Source organism: Ursus arctos, unplaced genomic scaffold, assembly GCF_023065955.2.
Source record: "Ursus arctos isolate Adak ecotype North America unplaced genomic scaffold, UrsArc2.0 scaffold_5, whole genome shotgun sequence".
In the NCBI taxonomy this organism is placed as follows: domain Eukaryota; kingdom Metazoa; phylum Chordata; class Mammalia; order Carnivora; family Ursidae; genus Ursus; species Ursus arctos.
Genome location: NW_026623067.1, coordinates 23,216,813 through 23,236,828, shown reverse-complemented (window position 1 = coordinate 23,236,828; position 20,016 = coordinate 23,216,813). Strand labels below are relative to the sequence as shown.

The window sequence follows — 20,016 nt, the reverse complement described above, 5'->3', positions numbered from 1 at the left end:
CGCATTGAAGGATTTCTAACAGGATCCCTGACCTCTAACCATTAGATGCTACGAGCACCCCACCCTCAAATTCTGACAACCAAAAATCATCTAATGTCCTCTAAGGAAAAACTGCCCCTGGTTCCTTAACAGTGGTCTAAGGAGAAGAACTAGAGACAATTACTTTTATTTTTATTTTTTTTAAAGATTTTATTTATTTGACAGAGACAGAGACAGCCAGCGAGAGAGGGAACACAAGCAGGGGGAGTGGGAGAGGAAGAAGCAGGCTCATAGCAGAGGAGCGTGATATGGGGCTCGATCCCATAACGCCGGGATCACGCCCTGAGCTGAAGGCAGACACCCAACCGCTGTGCCACCCAGGCGCCCCTTTTATTTTTATTTTTTAAAATTTTATTTATTTTTAATTTTTATTTACTTATTTATTTTTAAAGATTTTCTTTATTTATCTGACAAAATGAGAGAGAGAGAGAGCGCAGAAGCAAGGGGGGCAGCAGAGGGAGAGGGAGAAGTAGGCTCCCCACTGAGCAGGAAGCCCGATGTGGGGACTCAATCCCAGGACCCTGGGATCATGACCTGAGCTGAAGGCAGATGCTTAACTGACTGAGCCACCCAGGTGCCCCTATTTTAATTTTAATTTTTCATGTTTTTCAAAGTTTTTGAATAGGCAAAGATATATAAATCAGAACAGTAACAAAAATACTGACAAAATAGAAACACATTCATCTGCAAGGAGAAAACTCCTGATGTCCGTGAAGAAACAGACGATTTGATTATATCAGAAAAAGAATTATGGCGGAACAGATAGGCAGTACTCTTTCTTTGAATAAGGTGGAGTCTTCAAGCTAAAAGTAAACCTCACAAAAAAAGCCAGTTCTTTTAAAACTCAGGAGTCCATCGCACACAAATTTGATAAAATACAAATCACAGGCAATTCAGGAATAACGTCAGGCACCCTAAAACCGTCTCTGAATGGAAAACTGCAGCACTGAAGAGGGATTCAAGCCCACTACAAGCCATCTAAAAAGAACTAATATTCACAGAAACGGAATGCTAGCTCAGGGTGTTAAGTTTTTATCAGAAAAAAAGCATCCACATTTTTAGGTAAGTTTGAATGTGAAGAAAAAGCAGTATGTGGCTATCTCTGTGTCTATATACATGAAATGACATCAGTGACTACTTGTTTCTAGAAGGCGCTTTGAGGTGGCTTTCCAGAAATGAGTCAAGTCTGTGTCATAATACCCACATCTCACCCACCCCCTTTCTAGAAACAGCACGCAGCCCTGAGCCTGCCAACAAGCCTGGACGGCTCCACTGGAGGATTGAGCCCAAAACATTCATCACATTAACCCAGGGCTCTAGTTTAGGGCACTAAACCTAACTTCATGACTATTAAGAAGTTGTTCTTTTTTTTTTTCCTTTGAAATCAGTACAGACTGACAAACCAGGGGGTCAATATTTGATAATTCACAGTCTTAAAATTCTGAAGTTTTAAGTTTTAAGCCTGATCAAAGCTTTGGGGCCCCAGTGCACGGAGTGCATATTTCCAATCCATTCCACTCCCTTCTTCCACACAAATGCCTCTCCATGAAACCACAGACGTTTTTGAGGTTCCAAGAGCTTTTCAAATTGCCATTACTGACCTTACCTCCACTGACCTATCTGACCTCTGAAGGCTCATTATCCATAGCTCTGTAGGTCAGGCTTCTCTGCCAGGCTCACCCACCCCGAGGAAGCCAGGATGCATTATCTGAATTTTTAGAATACTGGTTTAATTTATTTCATTGGAAGGAAACGGTACTGCTTTCTTTAAAGAGTCAATATATACGGCTACTTTCAGAAATTTTTAAAAAATTGCTCTGTACTACAAATTATTTTAAATAAAGTCCACCTCATTTTGAGATCATGGGGTGCGAGCAAATCACAGAGAAAAATAAAACACTTTTGATACTAAGTACCAAAATTCTCTAAATTAAATTACAAATCGTTAAAATAGATGAGAAGAAATACCAAATACTGGACTAAGTATTTACAACTTTCATAGTTTTTTCAGCTTAGCACAAAAAAGTCCTCAAGAACCACCACAAAACCTAAGAATCTCTAGGTCACTGTCGACAGAAACGAAATTTAGGAAACGGACTTGTGAAGGTTTTTTTCTTCCTGTGTTATCAATTATCTCACCAATTAGGATGACAAACCTGCCTGCCAAATTCTGGTTAAGTGGTTAGGGTTTTCCTGTAGGAACAACCAACCACGGCATCACACGGTTCCAGGATTTCTAAGCAGGCACCACAGAAACGTCTGTGCGAGAGACTCTGAAAACACTCGCTAGCAATGATGGATTTAAGTTATTAACAGATCAAAAAGAGATGGATGGCGGTTTGCTTTTCTTAATCTCCATCATCATCGAGATCTGTTTAAAGATATGGGGCGCACTAACAAACTTGGTTAAGGTTTCGATAAAATCAGTAAAAATAATCTGCCCCCGTTACAATGAGTCGGTATCGATCAATAAAATCACTTGTACAAGGAAAGTACTGTTAAGTACTGACAATCCCAGCCATTAATATTATTTAACACACTGTTCACAATCTTTAATGAGAACAAAGAACAGTTTGTCTCATGTTATAAGCAGGACCTTCACAGATACTGTTACTTCTATAGGCTTTCCTGGTGATTTTGTGAAGTTCCAACTGTACATGCCTCTTTCACAAGCACAACCCCCCCACACACACCCCCAATACATAAGATCTGGTTCTTTACTTCAGTTGCATTTTAAAGGAAGACCTTTGCAAGAAGCAAAGCTGCCATTATACTACTTCTTAATTTGTGAATGAAACTCAAACCTTTAAGGACCTAAGCTGTAGGGTGTGGGGTGGCCATGGGCACAGCCTGGGGCTTCCCTGCTACACTCTGACGTTACACACCTTCATCAATGACGTTATCCTGTCAGGGGTGGAAGAAAGAGAAATTTTCAATGACTCCTCAGTCAGAGTTGGGTGGCTACGAAGAGATACATGTGAATGACTTAAAAGCACCAAAGTGGGGGTGCTTGGGGGGCTCAGTCAGTTAAGTGTCTGCCTTTGGCTCAGGTCATGATTCTGGAGTCCCGGGTGCCACATCGGGCTCCCTGCTCAGCAGGAAGTCTGCTTCTCCCCCTCCTTCTGCTCCTCTCCCCATTGTGCTCTCTCTCTCACTCACTCTAATAAATAAATAAATAAATAAATACAATTTTAAAAAAGCACCAAAGTGGAAGATGGAGAATCAGAAAGGATGAAAACATTTTACACAAGAAAAATTTCACCTTTGTAAATATCTATGATTATATAAATGAGAATAATGATGAGAAAACTGCTTTACAAAGTAAAACTGACTTAATGATAACGCTAAGATCTTAAACAGAAACCTGTTCTAATCTTCACCTTTCCAGTTCTGACCACTCACAATCCCAGTAGTTTATGATTTATAGAGCTTTGCAATTTTGCTGAGATAAAGCAAGAGGGAGCCCCTCTCTGGTAAGTGAACCTTGAAAACAGGAGACCTGAATCTGAGTTTGGTTTCATTTACTCTGTTGTTCTCAGCTCAATTCTGCCTATCCTACACTTGTCACAGAGTGATTAAAACAAAAAGTAAACTTTGGGGGTCTGCACAGTACATGGAGAAAAGGCCCCAAAAGAACATTAATGCTAGTACACTTCAAAGAAGTGAACCAAAAGTGAAAAAAATGTATCTAAAAAACGGCTTTTGGCCGTAAAATAGACATTTTATGTAATGTAAGAGTAAAGTATCCAATTTATAAGTGGTTTATAGTCATTAAAAAGTAAGTCCACGAACGAAAAGTACAGCATAGGGAACATAATCAATAATATTATAATAACGTCATAAGGTGAGGGACGGTAAATGCACTCATGGTGGTGAACGCTGCGTAACGCACAGAACTGTCGACGTACTACATCGTATGCCTGAAATCCACGTAACACTGCAGGTCAACTACACTTCACTTCAAAAAAAAAAAAAAGCAAAAGTGGGGCGCCTGGGTGGCTCAGTCAGTTAAGTGTCCGACTCGGTTTCAGCTCAGGTCATGATCTCAGGGTTTTGGGATCGAGCCCCATGTCTGGCTTCACACTCAACGTAACTCTGCTTGGGGCTCTTGCCCTCTCCCTCTGCCCCTACCCCCACTCACACATGCGCGCTCTCTCTCAAATAAATAAATAAATAAATCTTTAAAAAAAGAGGAAAAGAAAAGAAAAAAGAAGTCTACAAATACACTCTGTGTGGAATTAAGAAACTGTGATTCGTGAAATGGTTTAAGGGCATGCTCCAACGAGTATAGAAGCTGCTTATTAAGTGAAAGGGGCCTTTCTGAGAGAACCCATGGCGGTACCAGACACTTAATGATCATGTGATTCTGGAGGTAACTAGGACCTTCTTCGAGCACTTCCATGTAGCAACAGGTGATGAGGCATCACAGCAGCTGTTCACCCAACGATTCCCCAAATAAAACACCATTCCAACACCTGAGCGGTAGTTTCTTTCTGCAAGATGGGGAATGGGATCAAATGGCCACAGACTCTATAGAGAGCAGAGAAGCTCATGGAAAAGAAAGACAACAGGCTGGAAAATATGCCCCGTGGAATCAGGAGGCCAGTGTTTTTGGAAGAAAATATCTTCCTTAAGCACACTGGGGTGGGGAGGGTGGTGGCTGAATAAAGGTCAAAGGCAGATGAAAAAATATTGTTCAATGAACCCCGAGACATTAAACCTACATACTGGCTATGTAATTAAAAAGAAAAAGAAAAACACGTTGAGGTCATGATGCAACCTCTCTGGGAACTGCCTTGCAGGAATGCTGAAGGTCTATTTTACAGCACAGGTGAAGGAGTGACGGCAGGTGGCATTTCATAAAGACATACGCCCCAGTACGACCTGAGGTGAAGTGCACTTCTAGTACGAGCCGTCACGTGCTTGCCACAGGTAGACCCTCCCAGAGACTCCTGCAGAATCACCACGCCACCCCTGAATGAGCAGGATACGAAATCCATTTTGATTTGGGAAGCAAACACTGTCAAATAGAATCTTATAGTCAGTAAAATAATTAAACTTGTTTTCCAAACCTCTCCTTGTTTGAAGAATGTGGTATAGGAAATTATGTCTGTCACTGCACAGAGAAGTCTGCAGTGTAAATCCTGGTAATAATATCTGGCTAGCCACGAAGAGAGATTTAGCACTTGAACGCTCCACTAGGCCATATTTTCTTGGAAAGGAATACTCAGGACCCTAAAAATGTTATACACACACACACACACACACACTATATATATATATATAGTATATTTAAATATATTTTGTATATGTTATATTTATAAAGTAAATACAAATATATTTTTCATATATAAATATAAAATATATATGTGTGTATATATATACACACAGATATATATATAGAAGAAATGTTTAAAAATGCATCACTGAGGTGATAAGAAAGTAAGGAATCAGGAGCATCCTTAAATTGAATATAAATTGAATATAAATAGAAATCCTGATAGTTAAGCAAGCACCAAAGCTGGTTCTGTCCCACGGGTGAGTCGTGAACCCTGTGACTTTGAGCATCCACTTTGGGGGCTGCATGGACAGAAGAAGTGAAGATAAAGCCTAAAGTCTGCCCAAGGTAGGTGGGCATGGGGGAATCTAAAGGGCAAGGTCCAAGTAAGGCTGCTGAAGGATAGGCAGAGGCAGGGGAAAACATAAACCCCTTCACAGGTCTGTAACCTAAACTAATACCTTTGTGTAGTCCAAAAAACTTTCAAGCTAAGAAGTCCTAGTTGATACTGTTCCTAGGTGATTAGCAAAATCAAGCAAAAATTCTCTCTTGTGCAAATTTAATTCAATCCTAGGCTTAAAATCTCTAAGGATAGAGGTACAAGGAAATGGATTACCCAGCTAAAAGTAAAAACAAACAAAAACACATACATCCACACCTAAGAGGAAACAAAGCACCATGAGCAAGAACCAGCAGAAACAACTTAGACCTATGAAGATATCACTTATTACAATTATGAGACCGAGAATTCAAAAAACAGAACAGAAAAGGGAAAGGAGCAACATTCAAAGATACGATACCTGAGCATTTTCCAGAAATGTTGAAAGGTGTCTGCATTCAGATTCAGAGCATGCACGTGCACACACACACACACACACAAAATACTCAAAAATACATACGAAAAAACCTACACTTAGATAGAGAATAACTATAGTAACTATAGTAATAAAGTTCACAGCAGAACTGTAAGAACACCAAAGATGAAAAACAGAAGAACATCAAAGATGAAAAGAAGACCCTAAAAGAATCAGAGAAAAATGACACATCACATTTAAAAGCCAGGTTTCTGTTTGTTTTTTCCTTGTATATTTGTTTTAAGCAGGATCCACGCCCAGTATAGAGCCCAGCACAGGCCTTGAACCCACAACCCTGAGATCAAGACCAGAGCTGAGATCAAGAGTCAGACGCTTAACCGACTGAGGCCCCCAGGTGCCCCTATGCATTTCTATTTATAAGAATTGGTATTTTATGACTTTTATTCTTTCTCACATGTCTTTCAAAAACACAGAGAGTTGTGTATCTTTAAAGAAGACAATGAAATTTCTCCAGTTTTAGGATTACCACGTGCATCCACTGGATTCTTTTCTAAAATGTGTTATAGAATCTTAGTGATCTTATTTTTCCAATACTTGGCAATACTTTGCTACTTCATGATCCTATGTATCATTTCATCGTTACTCATCGATTATGCCCAACTATGCTAAGAAAATACAAAAATAATATAAAAACGATAAGAAAATGGAGGAATGATGGGATTGTTTGGAAGGATAATGAAATTAATAGCAATCATTATAATATGCTTTAGCTTTCTTACTTTGTTGCCCAAAATACTCATCATCTTTCAATGTCTGGAGACATCATCTTTTTTTTTTTTTTTTTAAAGATTTTTTATTTATTTGACAGAGAGAGAGCATGAGCGGGGGGGGGGGGGGAGGACAAGGGGAGAGGGAGAAGCAGGCTCCTGCTGAGCAGGGAGCCCGATGTGGGACTCAATCCCAGGACCCTGGGATCATGACCTGAGCTGAAGGCAGACACTTAACTGCCTGAGCCACCCAGGTGTCCTGGAGACATCATCTTTGAAGTTACTTGTAAAATTATCAACGAACGCAGTTAAATATTCAGAAATTTTCATTTTCTACTCAAAATAGTAAAAAAAAAAAAATCGACAGAGGGAAGTGTTTTCCGATTATTAGAAGACTCAGATAGGGGCGCCTGGGTGGCACAGCGGTTAAAGCGTCTGCCTTCGGCTCAGGGCGTGATCCCGGCGTTATGGGATCGAGTCCCACATCAGGCTCCTCCACTAGGAGCCTGCTTCTTCCTCTCCCACTCCCCCTGCTTGTGTTCCCTCTCTCGCTGGCTGTCTCTATCTCTGTCGAATAAATAAATAAATAAAATCTTAAAAAAAAAAAAAAAAAAAGAAGACTCAGACAATGAGCACAGGAACAGACAGGAACACTCTACAGGACCACAGTCCACAAGAAGTACAATGTACGCCACATATACCCTTTATAATAATCTTAAATGCATATTTAACATTTAAATTTTCTGGTAGCCACATGAAAAAAGTAAAAAGAAACAAGTAAATATATTTTGTTTAACCCGATAAATACAAAATATTACTTCAAATACCACTTCAAAAAAAAAAATTACTGAGATATTTTACATTCTTTTTTGTACTAAGTTTTTGAAATCTGTATGTTGTAGAACATTTGATTCAGACTAGTCACATTTCAAGTGTTCAAATGTTCATTAGCCGCATGTGACTAGCAGTTTCCATAATATATAGCACAACTGGCTGCACAGGTAAAATCACAGATCACGAGACTTTCGATGCCATCACAGATGAATTTCCTCACACTGAGGGATCAGTGATGAAAAAGGAAATACAGTATTCTCTTGGAGCTGTTCATTCAATAGGAAGAACTTTACCATACGTTATTTTGCATCAAGAACTTGGACCATTTCATTTTGCTAAAAGAATGTGGAACACTATTTTTTTTTCTTTTTATGATGTTTGTGTACTAAGATTTATTTAACAGATGCTTTTTTTTGACAAAAGCACATACAAAGGTGTCTCAAAGGAAACACCAGTGAAGAAATTTTTTAAAAAAAAAAAATCAATGATTTAGTCATTCTAGTTGTGACTGTAAATTGAAAAAGGAAAATATTTTGCAATAATGCAGGAAAGATTTAAGTCAATGTTTCTTCAACAAATCTACTAACCATCAAGGTTTCCAAAGATTTGGATTTCAACAATGCATGTCTAAGAAAAAGAACCAGAAGAAATGATAAGCCAGAACCTATTTTTTATATACACACACACACATACACACACACACACACATATACATATATATACACATATATGTATATATATACATACATATTCATATATATAATTTGTATATAAAATTTATGTAATTTATATATATAACTTATGTATATAACCTATATAGATGAATTAGAGATATATAAATCTGGAAGATTTTATAGTGCTTATAAGATGATTTATGTTTCAGGTTCATGCATAACAGTTCATGACCCGTTGATCAGTAAAGTACACTGTTCAAAGGATGCTGCTGCCCATTTAAAAACTAGGGAAAAAAAGACTAAGGCTTTGACTTGGAGTTTGCTCTGTTGAAATTCCAATCAAAATTCTAATCAAGATGTCTTTCACTTTTCTCTTTATTTGAATTTTCGTAAATTATTCATAAAAAAAATCTTAAAATTACAAAAACACTAAAAATGGCCCACTGGTTTTAAATAGCAAATGGTGATGACCATTTTTCTCAGGAAAAATGGAGAGTTAATGTGCTTAAAGAGACCCCCACACAAACATCTAGGCAGATTAGGGGAAAAAAGCAAACAATTTCTCAAACAAAAAAAGTGTAATATTAAAACTTAAAAGTCAAAGGATAGACTTCCAGTTCTATTAAGATGGAAGAGAGATACTTTTCCCTCTTCCTCCTGCCAAGTACAACTCGGACGTCATAGTGGACATTGTATCTAAGGTTGAGGGAAGAAATGAAATCCGCCGGCACCTAAGGAATGACACAATGGTGAGTTTTTCTCTTTCCTGGGTTTTTGTTTTGCCTCATGTACCTCGACTTGGAGCAGAAAAAGCCAGAAGCCAGGAAATACCAAGAGAGGCAGATGAATCAGACCCAATAAAAGCCTGTTTTCTTTAGCAAAAAGACCGGAAAAGAGACAGTCTAGAAAGACAGAAAACTTTTAGACACTGACCACTCTACTCAACCCCAACACCACAGAAAAGATTGTCAGTCCACTTCCACTCAAGCCAGGGGGCGCTGGGGTGGGTGGCTCTGTCAGTTAAACACTTCCACTCCAGCCCGCCAAAGCCCAGTGGGAAGCCTAGATTCCCACCCTCATGAGGCTGCAATGAGGCACTCAATGCAGGCTGGTATCAGAGATGGCCAAGCAGGGAGCCAAGAAGCCAAGACTCTCGTCCCCCCCAAGTCGGTAATGTGCCCTGTCCAAGGGCCAGTGGACACTACGTGGGGAGCTGGAACTCCCATCCTCTTAGCAGTCATGAAGAACACCCCTCCCAGCCCAGAGGTCAACAAAGGCCAAGTGAGGAATCTGGTGCTCCACCTTCACCTGGTAGAAAGGAGGTAGAATCCCCCATACCCCACCTTCCCTGGACCGAGCAGTGTCAGAGAAGGCCAGCTAAGACAGGAGGTTTATAAACAAAGTTTTTAAAGATTTTATTTATTTATTGGTCAGAGAGAGAGAGAGAGACAGCACAAGCAGGGGGAGCAGGCAGAGGAAGAGGGAGAAGCAGACTCCCAGAAGGGCAGGGAGCCTGACGCGGGACTTGATCCCAGGACCCTGGGATCATGACCTGAGCCGAAGGCAGAGGCTCAACCAACTGAGCCACCCAGGTGCCCCAAGACAGGAGGTTTAAATAAGATCTAGTAACATAATACAAAAATATCCAGGAATCAACTGAAACCATTCATTATATCAAAACCAGGAAGATCTCAAACTGAATAAAAAAAGACAATCAATAGATGCCAACACCAAGAAGACAAAGATGTTAGAATTATCTGATAGTGACTGTAAAGCAGCCATAACAATGTTTCAGTGAGTCATGACAAACACGTCTGAAACAAAAGAAACAATACGAAAACTCAACAAAGAAATACAAAGGGGGACGTCTGGGTGGCTCAGTCGGTTGAGCGTCTGCCTTCGGCTCAGGTCATGATCCCAGGGTCCTGAGATCGAGTCCCGCCTCAGGCTCCCTGCTCACAGGGGAGCCTGCTTCTCCCTCTGCCTCTGCCCCTCCCCCTGATTGTGCTCTCTCTCTCTCTGTCAAATAAATTAATAAAATCTTAAAAAAGAAAAATATAAAAGGTCAGCAAAGAAATAAAAACTATAAAGAATAATCAGTGGGAATTTTAGAACTGAAAAATGTAGTCACCACAATAAAAAGTTCAGTGGACAGGTTCAATAGCAGGATGGAAGGAGTGGAGGAAAAAGTCAGCGAATGGAAAGACAGAAAAACAGCAATGACCTTATCTGACCAATGGAGAGAAAAAAGTCTGAAACAAAACCATGGAGAAGACCCAGGTCTCTGTGGGACCAGAGCCAAAAAACATATATTCCTATTATCACAGTCCTGGAAGGAGAAGTGAAAGGAGAGAACTTCAAACAACAAAAACCCAAAGTAATACACACCGAAACACATCATAATCAAACTTCTGAAAATAATGACAAAGACAAAATCTTGCAAACAGACATCTTAAAATAGCATCTTGCATAGAGAGGGAAAACAATAATATGACAGTGGATTTTTTTTTTTATTAGAAGGCATAGAAGTCAGAAGGAAGCAGCAGAATATTTTCCAAGTGCTAAAAAAAGGCTGTGAACCTAGAACCCTCTATCTACAGTGATCAGACTGGAAACAGCCTAAGGTCCGTATCGTGTTCAGGAGGAGACGAAAGAAAACAGGAACTCCGACAAGAACAGATATAAACGAACAGAGGAGAGAAAATGCAAAGAGGAAAAGAGGGGGGAAAAATCTGCCACCAATCCAAAAGCAGGCAAGAAAAGCGAAACCCCAGAAGGAGAGAGACAAGAGAAAGCGGGGATGGTCGACCTAAGCTCAGTCACTGCAGCAGTCCCAGAATGTAAGTGGGACATTTTAACACACCTTTCTTCCTAGACATCAGAAAGCCAAGTCCGACTGATGAGCGCGCTTAACAAACTTCATCCCAGTATATACAGCTCACTGCACTCAAGAATTAGCGGGTACACATTTTCAAGCACACGGGGTCAATTTTAATAAATGCCTCATGTACTATTGGCAGAGTTAAAGATACAATACTGTGGTCCGCTGAAGACTACCGGCCCAACGGAACAGTACACTGTCTTACACAATTTTGAAAACACATGAGGGGTGGGCTAATCAGGTAATCAGGTCTTCTGAAGACAGCATCCTGCATGTACTGTATAATAAACCCCACACCAGCTGCGCAAATGTCTTCCTCAAATGAATTTTAAGGCATTTTTGTTTAGCTTAGAATATCCTTATTCATGATTTCTAAGAGCCACTTCATTCTAGCTCCTGACACTTCCTGTATATATATTTTTAAAGATTTCATTTATTTATTTGTTTGAGAGAGAGAGAGAGTGTGTGAGCATGAGCAGGGGGGCGGGGAGAGGGTGAGGGAGAAGCAGACTCCCCAGTGACTGCAGAGCCCCAACATGGAGCTCTATCCCAGGACCCCGGGGATCATAACCTGAGCCTAAGGCAGACGCTTAACCGACTGAGCCACCCAGGCGTCCCTCCCTGTATATTTCACTGTTGTTCCCTCCTTATAAATAAGAGGAAAACATAAACCTCTGCTGTCCTCCAATAAGTGACATGTGATGTGGGTCCCTTTCTCAGAAACAAATCTCACATTATCGCAACAGATGTAACAAGGGCTGTATGCGAACTTCCCATGGAACGTGGCTGTCTAAAAACAAGCCAGCTGCAATTTCCTGTTGCTCCTGAAAAACAGAGAGGGACCTGCCCATTAAGCCAGGCTCAGATAAGGAAATGGAGCCACAAGGGAACCTCAACCTTGCCCACCATTTGTTTTTCTTTTCTGGAAGAGTACGATCTCCATCTCCGACACATTGAAATTTTGCTGGTGTGTCTAAACCTTGGCGGGTTTCCATCATTCTTCATGCTCTGCCCTTGGAGCACCTTGTCTGTCTAAAGGCTCACAGCCTCCAGCTTGGGGTAATGGTCAACTGCTTTCCCTTTGATTATTCCCTCCCCTACTTCTGTATTCCCCCCTCTTCTTTCTTTCTAGGACTCCAGGATCTTAGATCTGGATAGAGCCTCAATGCATCTTGTCTTTTGTTGGACAGTTTTTGTATCTTACTTTATGGGATGGTTTCCCAGCTGGAGAGCTGCCACTGAATATTTCCAGTTGGAGGACACAACAAATCCGAACTCTCGTGTGTCCCGACCACTCGTCCTACAGTTTCCTAGTGTCATCTTTTGGATGTAATGCTTTTGGGTAGCTCTCTAGATTTATTAAACCAATCTTTAGGACATATTTTGTGTTCTGAATTATCTCTATCCTGACAAGTCAGTGTTTCAGTTCATCCTGGTCTTTCTGTTCTTCAAAGGCCTGGCGATCCTTGGTTATCAGATCTCACTGAAGAAAGCAGTGTGGGGGGCTTCCGTGGGTTTCCTCTGCAGCTCTGTCAGACCTCCTTCCACATGGAAAGACAGTGTGGGCGGAGCATGCAATCTGGTCAGCTCTCCTCTGGGCTCAGTTGGTGGGGCGAGGGTTGTGAACTCGGGGCCCTAATATCTACATGAGAAGCCTTAGCTCTCCTCATTCTATTTAATATCTTGGTGTACTGTTTTGTATTGAAGAGAAAAGCCTTTAAAAATATTTTTGGCCCAGTCATAAACATCAGGCTGCCTATGTTCCACAGAGAACAAGTGGCTGGGACATCTGTCCCATGTGTGCACTCTGAATGGGCCCACTGCTTTTCGGTTTCACCCGCTGACTCTAAGCCCAGAAATTCTCCAGCAAAGCGGTGGCCAGTTTGCCTCCCACCTCTACTGCACGCTCTCAGAGCTGCTCCCTTCTGCTCTCTGCTGTATCCATTCATGCACTTCCAGAACATTCTATCTTCCCAAAAGTTGTTAAAAATTTTTCTTCCTCTGATGATCCCCGTTTCCCTTTGCCTACCTACAGTTAAGTATAACTGTGGAGGTTCATTACTTGTGAAGTTTTTGTACTTTTATTTCAGAGGGGTCTCAAGAAAAACGGGAAGTCATCTCAAAGCAGGGTATGTTCTGGGGCACCTGGGTGGCTCAGTTGGTTAAGCATCTGCCTTCGGCTCAGGTCATGATCCCAGGGTCCTGGGATCGAGCCCCGCATTGGGCTCCCTGCTCAGAGGAGAGCCTGCTTCTGTCTCTCCCTTTGCCTGCTGCTCCCCCTGCTTGTGCTCTCTCTCTCCGTCAAATAAATAAATAAAATCTTAAAAAAAAAAAAAAAAGCAGGATGTATTCTATAAACCATGTCTGAGGGTCAAATCAGTTTGGGACACCCCAACTAATGTACTCTTAAGATTTGGATTTCTCTGCAGATGACTTAACACGGAAAACAGATGCATGCTGACAGGTTTCACAGGATTCTACATATTCAAGTTACAGACTTAAAAAATAACCGATCAAAATTAAAAAAAAAAACAAAAATTAAAAATTAAAAATCGCCAATCTATCAAGGAAACTGGAGCATAGATAGTTAATAAAATTGTGACCGTTTATGATTACAAGGCCTTGTCTTTTACGATTATTAATATATCCTTAAGTAAGACTATGTCCAGGCTGAGAAATTAGAAAATCTACAATGCGGAATGAAAAGAGCCCCCAGGGAGTTAAGAAACTAGAATTTCAGTCCCTGTCTTTAACTAATAAACTCCAGGGAGTAAGGCAGGTTTTGTAACCACACGAGACCTCAGTTTCTCCATCGCTGAAATAAAAGAGCAGTGTGGGCCACCTTAGGGAATGCTGTCGCACTCACCCACGGTCCTGAAGGTACTAGCTGATCTTTGGACAAGAGGAAGAGTTGTTTTCTTTGGCCCTCTCAAGTGCTCATCTCCTTGTTCTATGAGGGGGAAACTGAGGCCAGATGGATAATAATGAGTATAACTGAAGGGCAGGAGGCAGGCTGGACTGGAAAACATTCTAATGTCACCCAGAGCTTTAGATGCTATGGCTGTGGTGTGTGAAAACCTTGTCAGGTTTATGGGCCAGAACAGGGCCATCCCGTCCAGTGCATACCGAGAACGTCTTACTCCTACAAAGACTTGAACACCAAAAGTTATCCAAAAATGACATGTGACCCAGGGTTTTCATTTCACTTGGGACTAATAAAGCATTCCCGCTCATCTCTGCAACTTCCATCTAGCTCCCACTGCCTGCAAACAGAATCAGGGAGAGAAGGGAGAAGAGAGAGCTCCCTGGACCTCCTTGGGGACCTAAGCGACAAGAAAATGAATATTAAATGCACGACAGGAAGCAAGCCCTCTCGGTCCCTAACCACATCTTTCAAGCCCTATTTCTGAGAATAGAAAATTCTAAGCTCAATTTGAGAGTCACTGTAAACTCCTCTCTGTGCCAGATGATTTTATCTGCATATTTATATCCAAAGTACAAACAACTTAAACTGTTTACAGTAAGTTGTAATGGAAGTCATGTGTCAAATACAACGGGAGGAAAAAGAGGAGAGCATTCTTTACAAGGAAAGCCCGAAGATATACAATATCTGTGGAAAATGTGGCCTATGAGAATGCATTGTTTACCTATTCCATTTAATTACAGAGAACATGAATTCTTACCCTTCGCATACAATGTCTAAAGTCTTGTTTTTCGGTTTGGTTTTGCCCGACACTGTTGCCAGGAGCTCTGGAAGTCCCACAGCTCCATATACACGGCCTCGAGGAACGCAGCCACATACGTTCCTGTCATTTGTGGTCCCCGTTTCCTTTCATCTCCTGCTTCCAGAGAGGCAGGGAAGGGTCTGTCCACAATGCCCCAAAGCAGAAGAACAAAAACAGCCGAGAGAGCCCTCCTCAGATGCTCGCAAGGCCTTCAGCACGTCGGCTTTCCTTGTTGAACGCTGTCAAGACAGGAAAACTAGACAAGGCCACCAAGGGACTCTTGGCATCTGAATTTATCACCAAGTACAAGCCTGCGGGGATAGCTTCTCCGCAACTTCCAAACAACGGCGAATCAGGCACAACCGCCCAGAAAAAGTCTGTCACACACACCGTATGCTGGCTTCCCAGAGCCGCTGGCTACCTGCCTACACAGCATCTATCCTAGCACTAAAGCTTAACGGGTCACGGGGTATTATTAATGGAAAGCACAGTACAAGCTGCTGTTTCTGCGGTGCCACATGTCTCAGAGGGAGAGATCACCATGGCTAACCTGTAACCCTTGGGTGAGGTCCAGCTCTTCTCTTCCTCGTCCTCTCGGCCACACTCACCTGGGTCATTCCCATGCACCTGCCTCTCAAGTGCCCAGTGTCCTGGCTGAGCACCCGGTCTGAGCCGTCCCAGCACCTGCCCTGTGTGCTGCTCTTCGGATCAACTACGTGGACTATTCATCGGAGGCCTCTAGCCCTTTCTATTTTAAAACAGAGAAGCTGCCAGGGACACCCGGGTTGCTCAGTCGGTTAAGCGTCTGCCTTCGGCTCAGGTCATGATCTCGGGGTCCTGGGATCAAGTCCTGCATTGGGCTCCTTGCTCAGCGGGGAGCCTGCTTCTCCCTTTCCCTGCCACTTCCCCTGCTTGTGCTCCCCTTGTGCTTGCTCACTCTCTCTCTGTCAAATAAATACATAAAATCTTAAAAAAAAAAAAAAAAAACCCAAAACAGAGAAGCTGACATCATTCCATGCTTTCCTTTTTACTTGGGACAAGTGTTGTCTTATCCTGCTTCCGTAGTTCTGCTTGCTCCTCTCAGTGGCAGAAAAGAGCATCCGAACGCATTCTTTTAGAAACACACATTCTAATTTTCAAAGAAGTTGGCACTTCATCACAGGCAATTTTTATACTCCCATCCTCAACATGATTCCACAGAGGGACTAGCCAGGCCAAACGACAATTCGGTTTCTCTACGCCTTCAACAACCACAATCTAACAACTGGGCAGATGCTAGAAGACAGCAACAAATCTTGGAGAGCACACAAGAAACAAAAACAAAGTAATGTGGAGAGCTGAATTAAAAAATGGACAGACCCGCTTCCCATCAGTTTCTACCTTCCCACAAAATGTTCACGTCCTCAATCCACATAATGACAAATAGAACCTAATTAAAGCTAAAAGGACCAACTAACAATATACTTATAATTTTACACTTTCTTTTAATCTAGAATGTTTGACTGCTTGATGTACTTTTCATCTCACCTGTAAGTTGTGAGAATAAAATACCAAGATACAAGTTTATTTAAGCGACATTATATTAACTGAGGATCTAAACACATCTTACCTGTAAATATGTTTCCAATCCTTGTCGTCGTTGTTCCAAGACTTTTGGGACCCAGTTCCTAACGTGTTTAGAAGGGATTTCTGGAGTTTTTATACATTTCTTCAGCTACAAAGACAGAAACAGAAAAAATACAGAAAAAGTCTCAATTATAAAGACATTCTTTGAGGGGGAAAGCCAATAAAAGAAAATGAACCACCATTATCTCCAATAAAAAGACAGAAGAAAATATAATTGTATTGAAATTTTTTTTAAAAAATTCTTTACTTAGGGGCGCCTGGGTGTCTCAGTCAGTTGAGCGTCTTACTCTTGGTTTCAGCTCAGGTCATGATCTCAGGGTCCTGGGATCAAGCCCCGCGTCAGGCTCCATGCTCAGAACAGAGTCTGCTGGAGATTCTCTCCCCCTCCCTTTGCCCCTCCTCCATTCGCGTGCGTGCGCACATGCGTGCACTCTCTCTCTCAAATAAATAAATAAAATCTTAAAAAAAAAAAATCCTTTACTTAGCTGTCCTACATGTTCAGGTTTCAGGATAAGAGGTTTGTGTTTTTGGTAGTTGTTATGGTTGCATATCATCTAGTATTTCAGACCAGAATTATTTTTCTCTGAAAAGTTACAAGTTCAGTAAATGCAAAAAAAAAAAAAAAAAGAAGTTCAGTAAATGCATCATAATGGAGGTAAGGTAGTTTATAATTTCCAAAATCAATTACTAGAAAGAAATTTTGCTCAGAAGAAGTACTTTTCTGATGAAAAGCTTTTCTACATATTACTTCACATAAAAACTCAAAATAAGATGCAATGTTTATAACCAACTCGTTGGAAATGCCACATGAACTAGACCACACCAGCTGGAAAGTTTCTCAAAAGGTCTGCAACAGAATGAACTTCAGCTTTTTTTTTTTTTTTAAAGATTTTATTTATTTATCTATGTGACAGAGAGACAGCCAGCGAGAGAGGGAACACAAGCAGGGGGAGTGGGAGAGGAAGAAGCAGGCTCCCAGCGGAGGAGCCTGATGTAGGGCTCGATCCCAGAACGCCGGGATCACGCCCTGAGCTGAAGGCAGACGCTTAACCGCTGTGCCACCCAGGCGCCCCTGAACTTCAGCTTTTTAAAAGAGAAAGACTGATGCTTCCAATGCTCCTAAGAATTAGGTCCAAATTCTGTGTAAGAAAAATCACGGTTCTCGGCCAAGCCTTTCTGGGCAGGAGTTGGAAGGAACTGCATAAAAGAGAAAAATTCTATTGGAACTTGAGTTAGAGCTGCCTGTGGGAGGCACATCCTGTCTATGACATCTACATCCTAACCTGGGAATGTTACTTTACATGGCAAGCCGCTTTGCGGAGGTCATTAAATTAGGTGTCTTAAAATGGAGTGATTCTCCTAGAGTACCCAGGTGGGCTCAGTGTAATAAGATTCCTTAGAAAAAGGAAGCAGGAGGGTCAGATTCAGAGAGAGTGTGGAAGATGGTACATGGTAGCTTCTACCACAGAGGAAGGGTCGAGAGCCCAGTGATCTCTAGAAGCTGGAAAGGAAAGGGAACGGATGTTCCCCTCCTTGATTTCAGTCCAGTGAAGCTCGTTTCAGACTTCCGACCTCAAGAAGGATAAACAAAATAAATGTCTTGTTTTAAGCCACTAAGTTTGTGCTAATATGTTACAGCAGCAAAACGAAACTGATACACTGACTAAAGCAGCATGAAGTTTAATGTTCTAATTAAAAACTTAGAAAACCGACCGAAACTGTGTAGGGGAAGTCAGAGCTGGTTAAGAATAGACAGATTATGACCTGTTGAGTGAGGGGCACAAGCCCTGAGCATCTGAGCTCCCACATTGGGGAAATGAACCCCATGGCTTGTTTTGAATGAAGACGCAGTTTCATTATAGCCATGGAAAGGATGTAGATAGAGTCAGCAGATTTATTACAGATCCCAGAAACAGGGGATCGGTAGCAGGTCACGAGCCAGCAGGAGATAAGAGAGGAGGGTAGCAAGCACCTATCACTTACAGGTGGTGGGGATGGAGGTCACTAACTTGTCTAAGGCTTACCTCCAAAAGGTTATTTTAAAAGATGCCAGGGAAAGCAAAGTGAGAACTCATGGCAGAAATCCTGAATTCAAGTCCTCACCTGACTGTTCAGACTCTGGGTGTGAGCAGGGTTTTCATACTGTAAAATGCCTAGACAGCACCTCAGAAAATCAAAATTGTTTTTCAAAGTTTCAAAAACTCAGACATACAAGTTTTTCTCATCACAGACTTCTCCTTTACTATACATGCACATAAGGAGCATAATAATCACTAAGAAAACGCACACAGTTAAAGCCTTGCAGCTAAACCTGTAATAAAAACATCTTTCTGCACATAAGAATATATTTACCATTAACGGAAAAAGAAGGGGTCTTTGGACATCTCCCAGGTCAGCACTTCCAGTTCAAGCCACCAGGCAGAGCCTGGATTTGCAGCCTCCCTCCATCATTAAAATACTAATGTGAAAGTGCTCACTGCAAACCACAAATCCACTCTCCTTGCTCTGCTCACCAACAGAGCTCCTGTATTATTAGGAATAGTCATGTATTCAGTTAAATTCAGCCAAAAAGCTAAACCCCCCCCCAATGCCCCCCCCCCCCCCCCCACTGCAGAGAGTGGAAGAGAGCGGTAATCAGAAGTCACTGAGGACTTTTCATAAAAATTCTTTTAAAATGGAACAGACTCAGGGCACCTGGCTGGCTCAGTCAGTAGCACATGCAACTCTGGATCATGGGGTTGTGAGTTCGAGCCCCATGTTGGCTGTAGAGATTACTTTAAAGAATAAATACAATTAAAAAAAAAAGGAACAGAATCAGCTGGCTTGCACGTTCTGTTCTACCGTCCCCCACACCCCACCCAGGTCTGTCCCCTGCCACCTTCTTCCTGCCTAGAATGTGATCATGATGGCTGGAGCTGCAGCGGCCATCTGCCACCACGGGGCAACCCTGAGGATGGAAGACAGGTGTTTCAGATGACTGAGCAGAAAGGAAGCAGCAGCCACGTGCCTGAGCCTTCAGGAGCTGTCTCAGCCCTGGACTGTTCACTTGCTGACTTGTATTCTGAGAGGAAAAAAATAATCCTTTTTTTTCCTTAAGGGTCACTGGTATTTGGACTCTCTGTTTTACGTACCTGAAGTTAATCCGGATAAATGTCCAGAAAGAAAAAACAGGCAAAAAGTCAAAGGTAATGGGACACAGAAGAATGAAACCAAAGGGGCAGAGAAGAAGTAATTACCAAGTGAGAGATTAAGAACTTTCTACAAGACAGAAAGCAGGAGTATGCCAATGAGGAAAACAGAGCAGAGGAAGCCCCCAGCCAGGCCACCTCAAGAAAGGGATCGCAAAGAGCAGGGACCCCCGTCTTCTCAGCAGACTT

At 41.8% G+C, this 20,016-nt stretch overlaps 1 protein-coding gene across 2 annotated transcripts in view; it reads right to left on the bottom strand.

Annotated features, from left to right (window-relative positions):
• The window catches only part of SNX24 (sorting nexin 24), a 153,779-nt gene that overhangs the window by 42,598 nt on the left and 91,165 nt on the right, over positions 1-20,016 (bottom strand). For both annotated transcript variants that reach the window (XM_026507836.4, XM_057307457.1), the window contains exon 3: positions 16,623-16,727. In XM_026507836.4, coding sequence (XP_026363621.1) covers positions 16,623-16,727 — 105 coding nt within the window. The remainder of the gene's footprint in view (positions 1-16,622; positions 16,728-20,016) is intronic.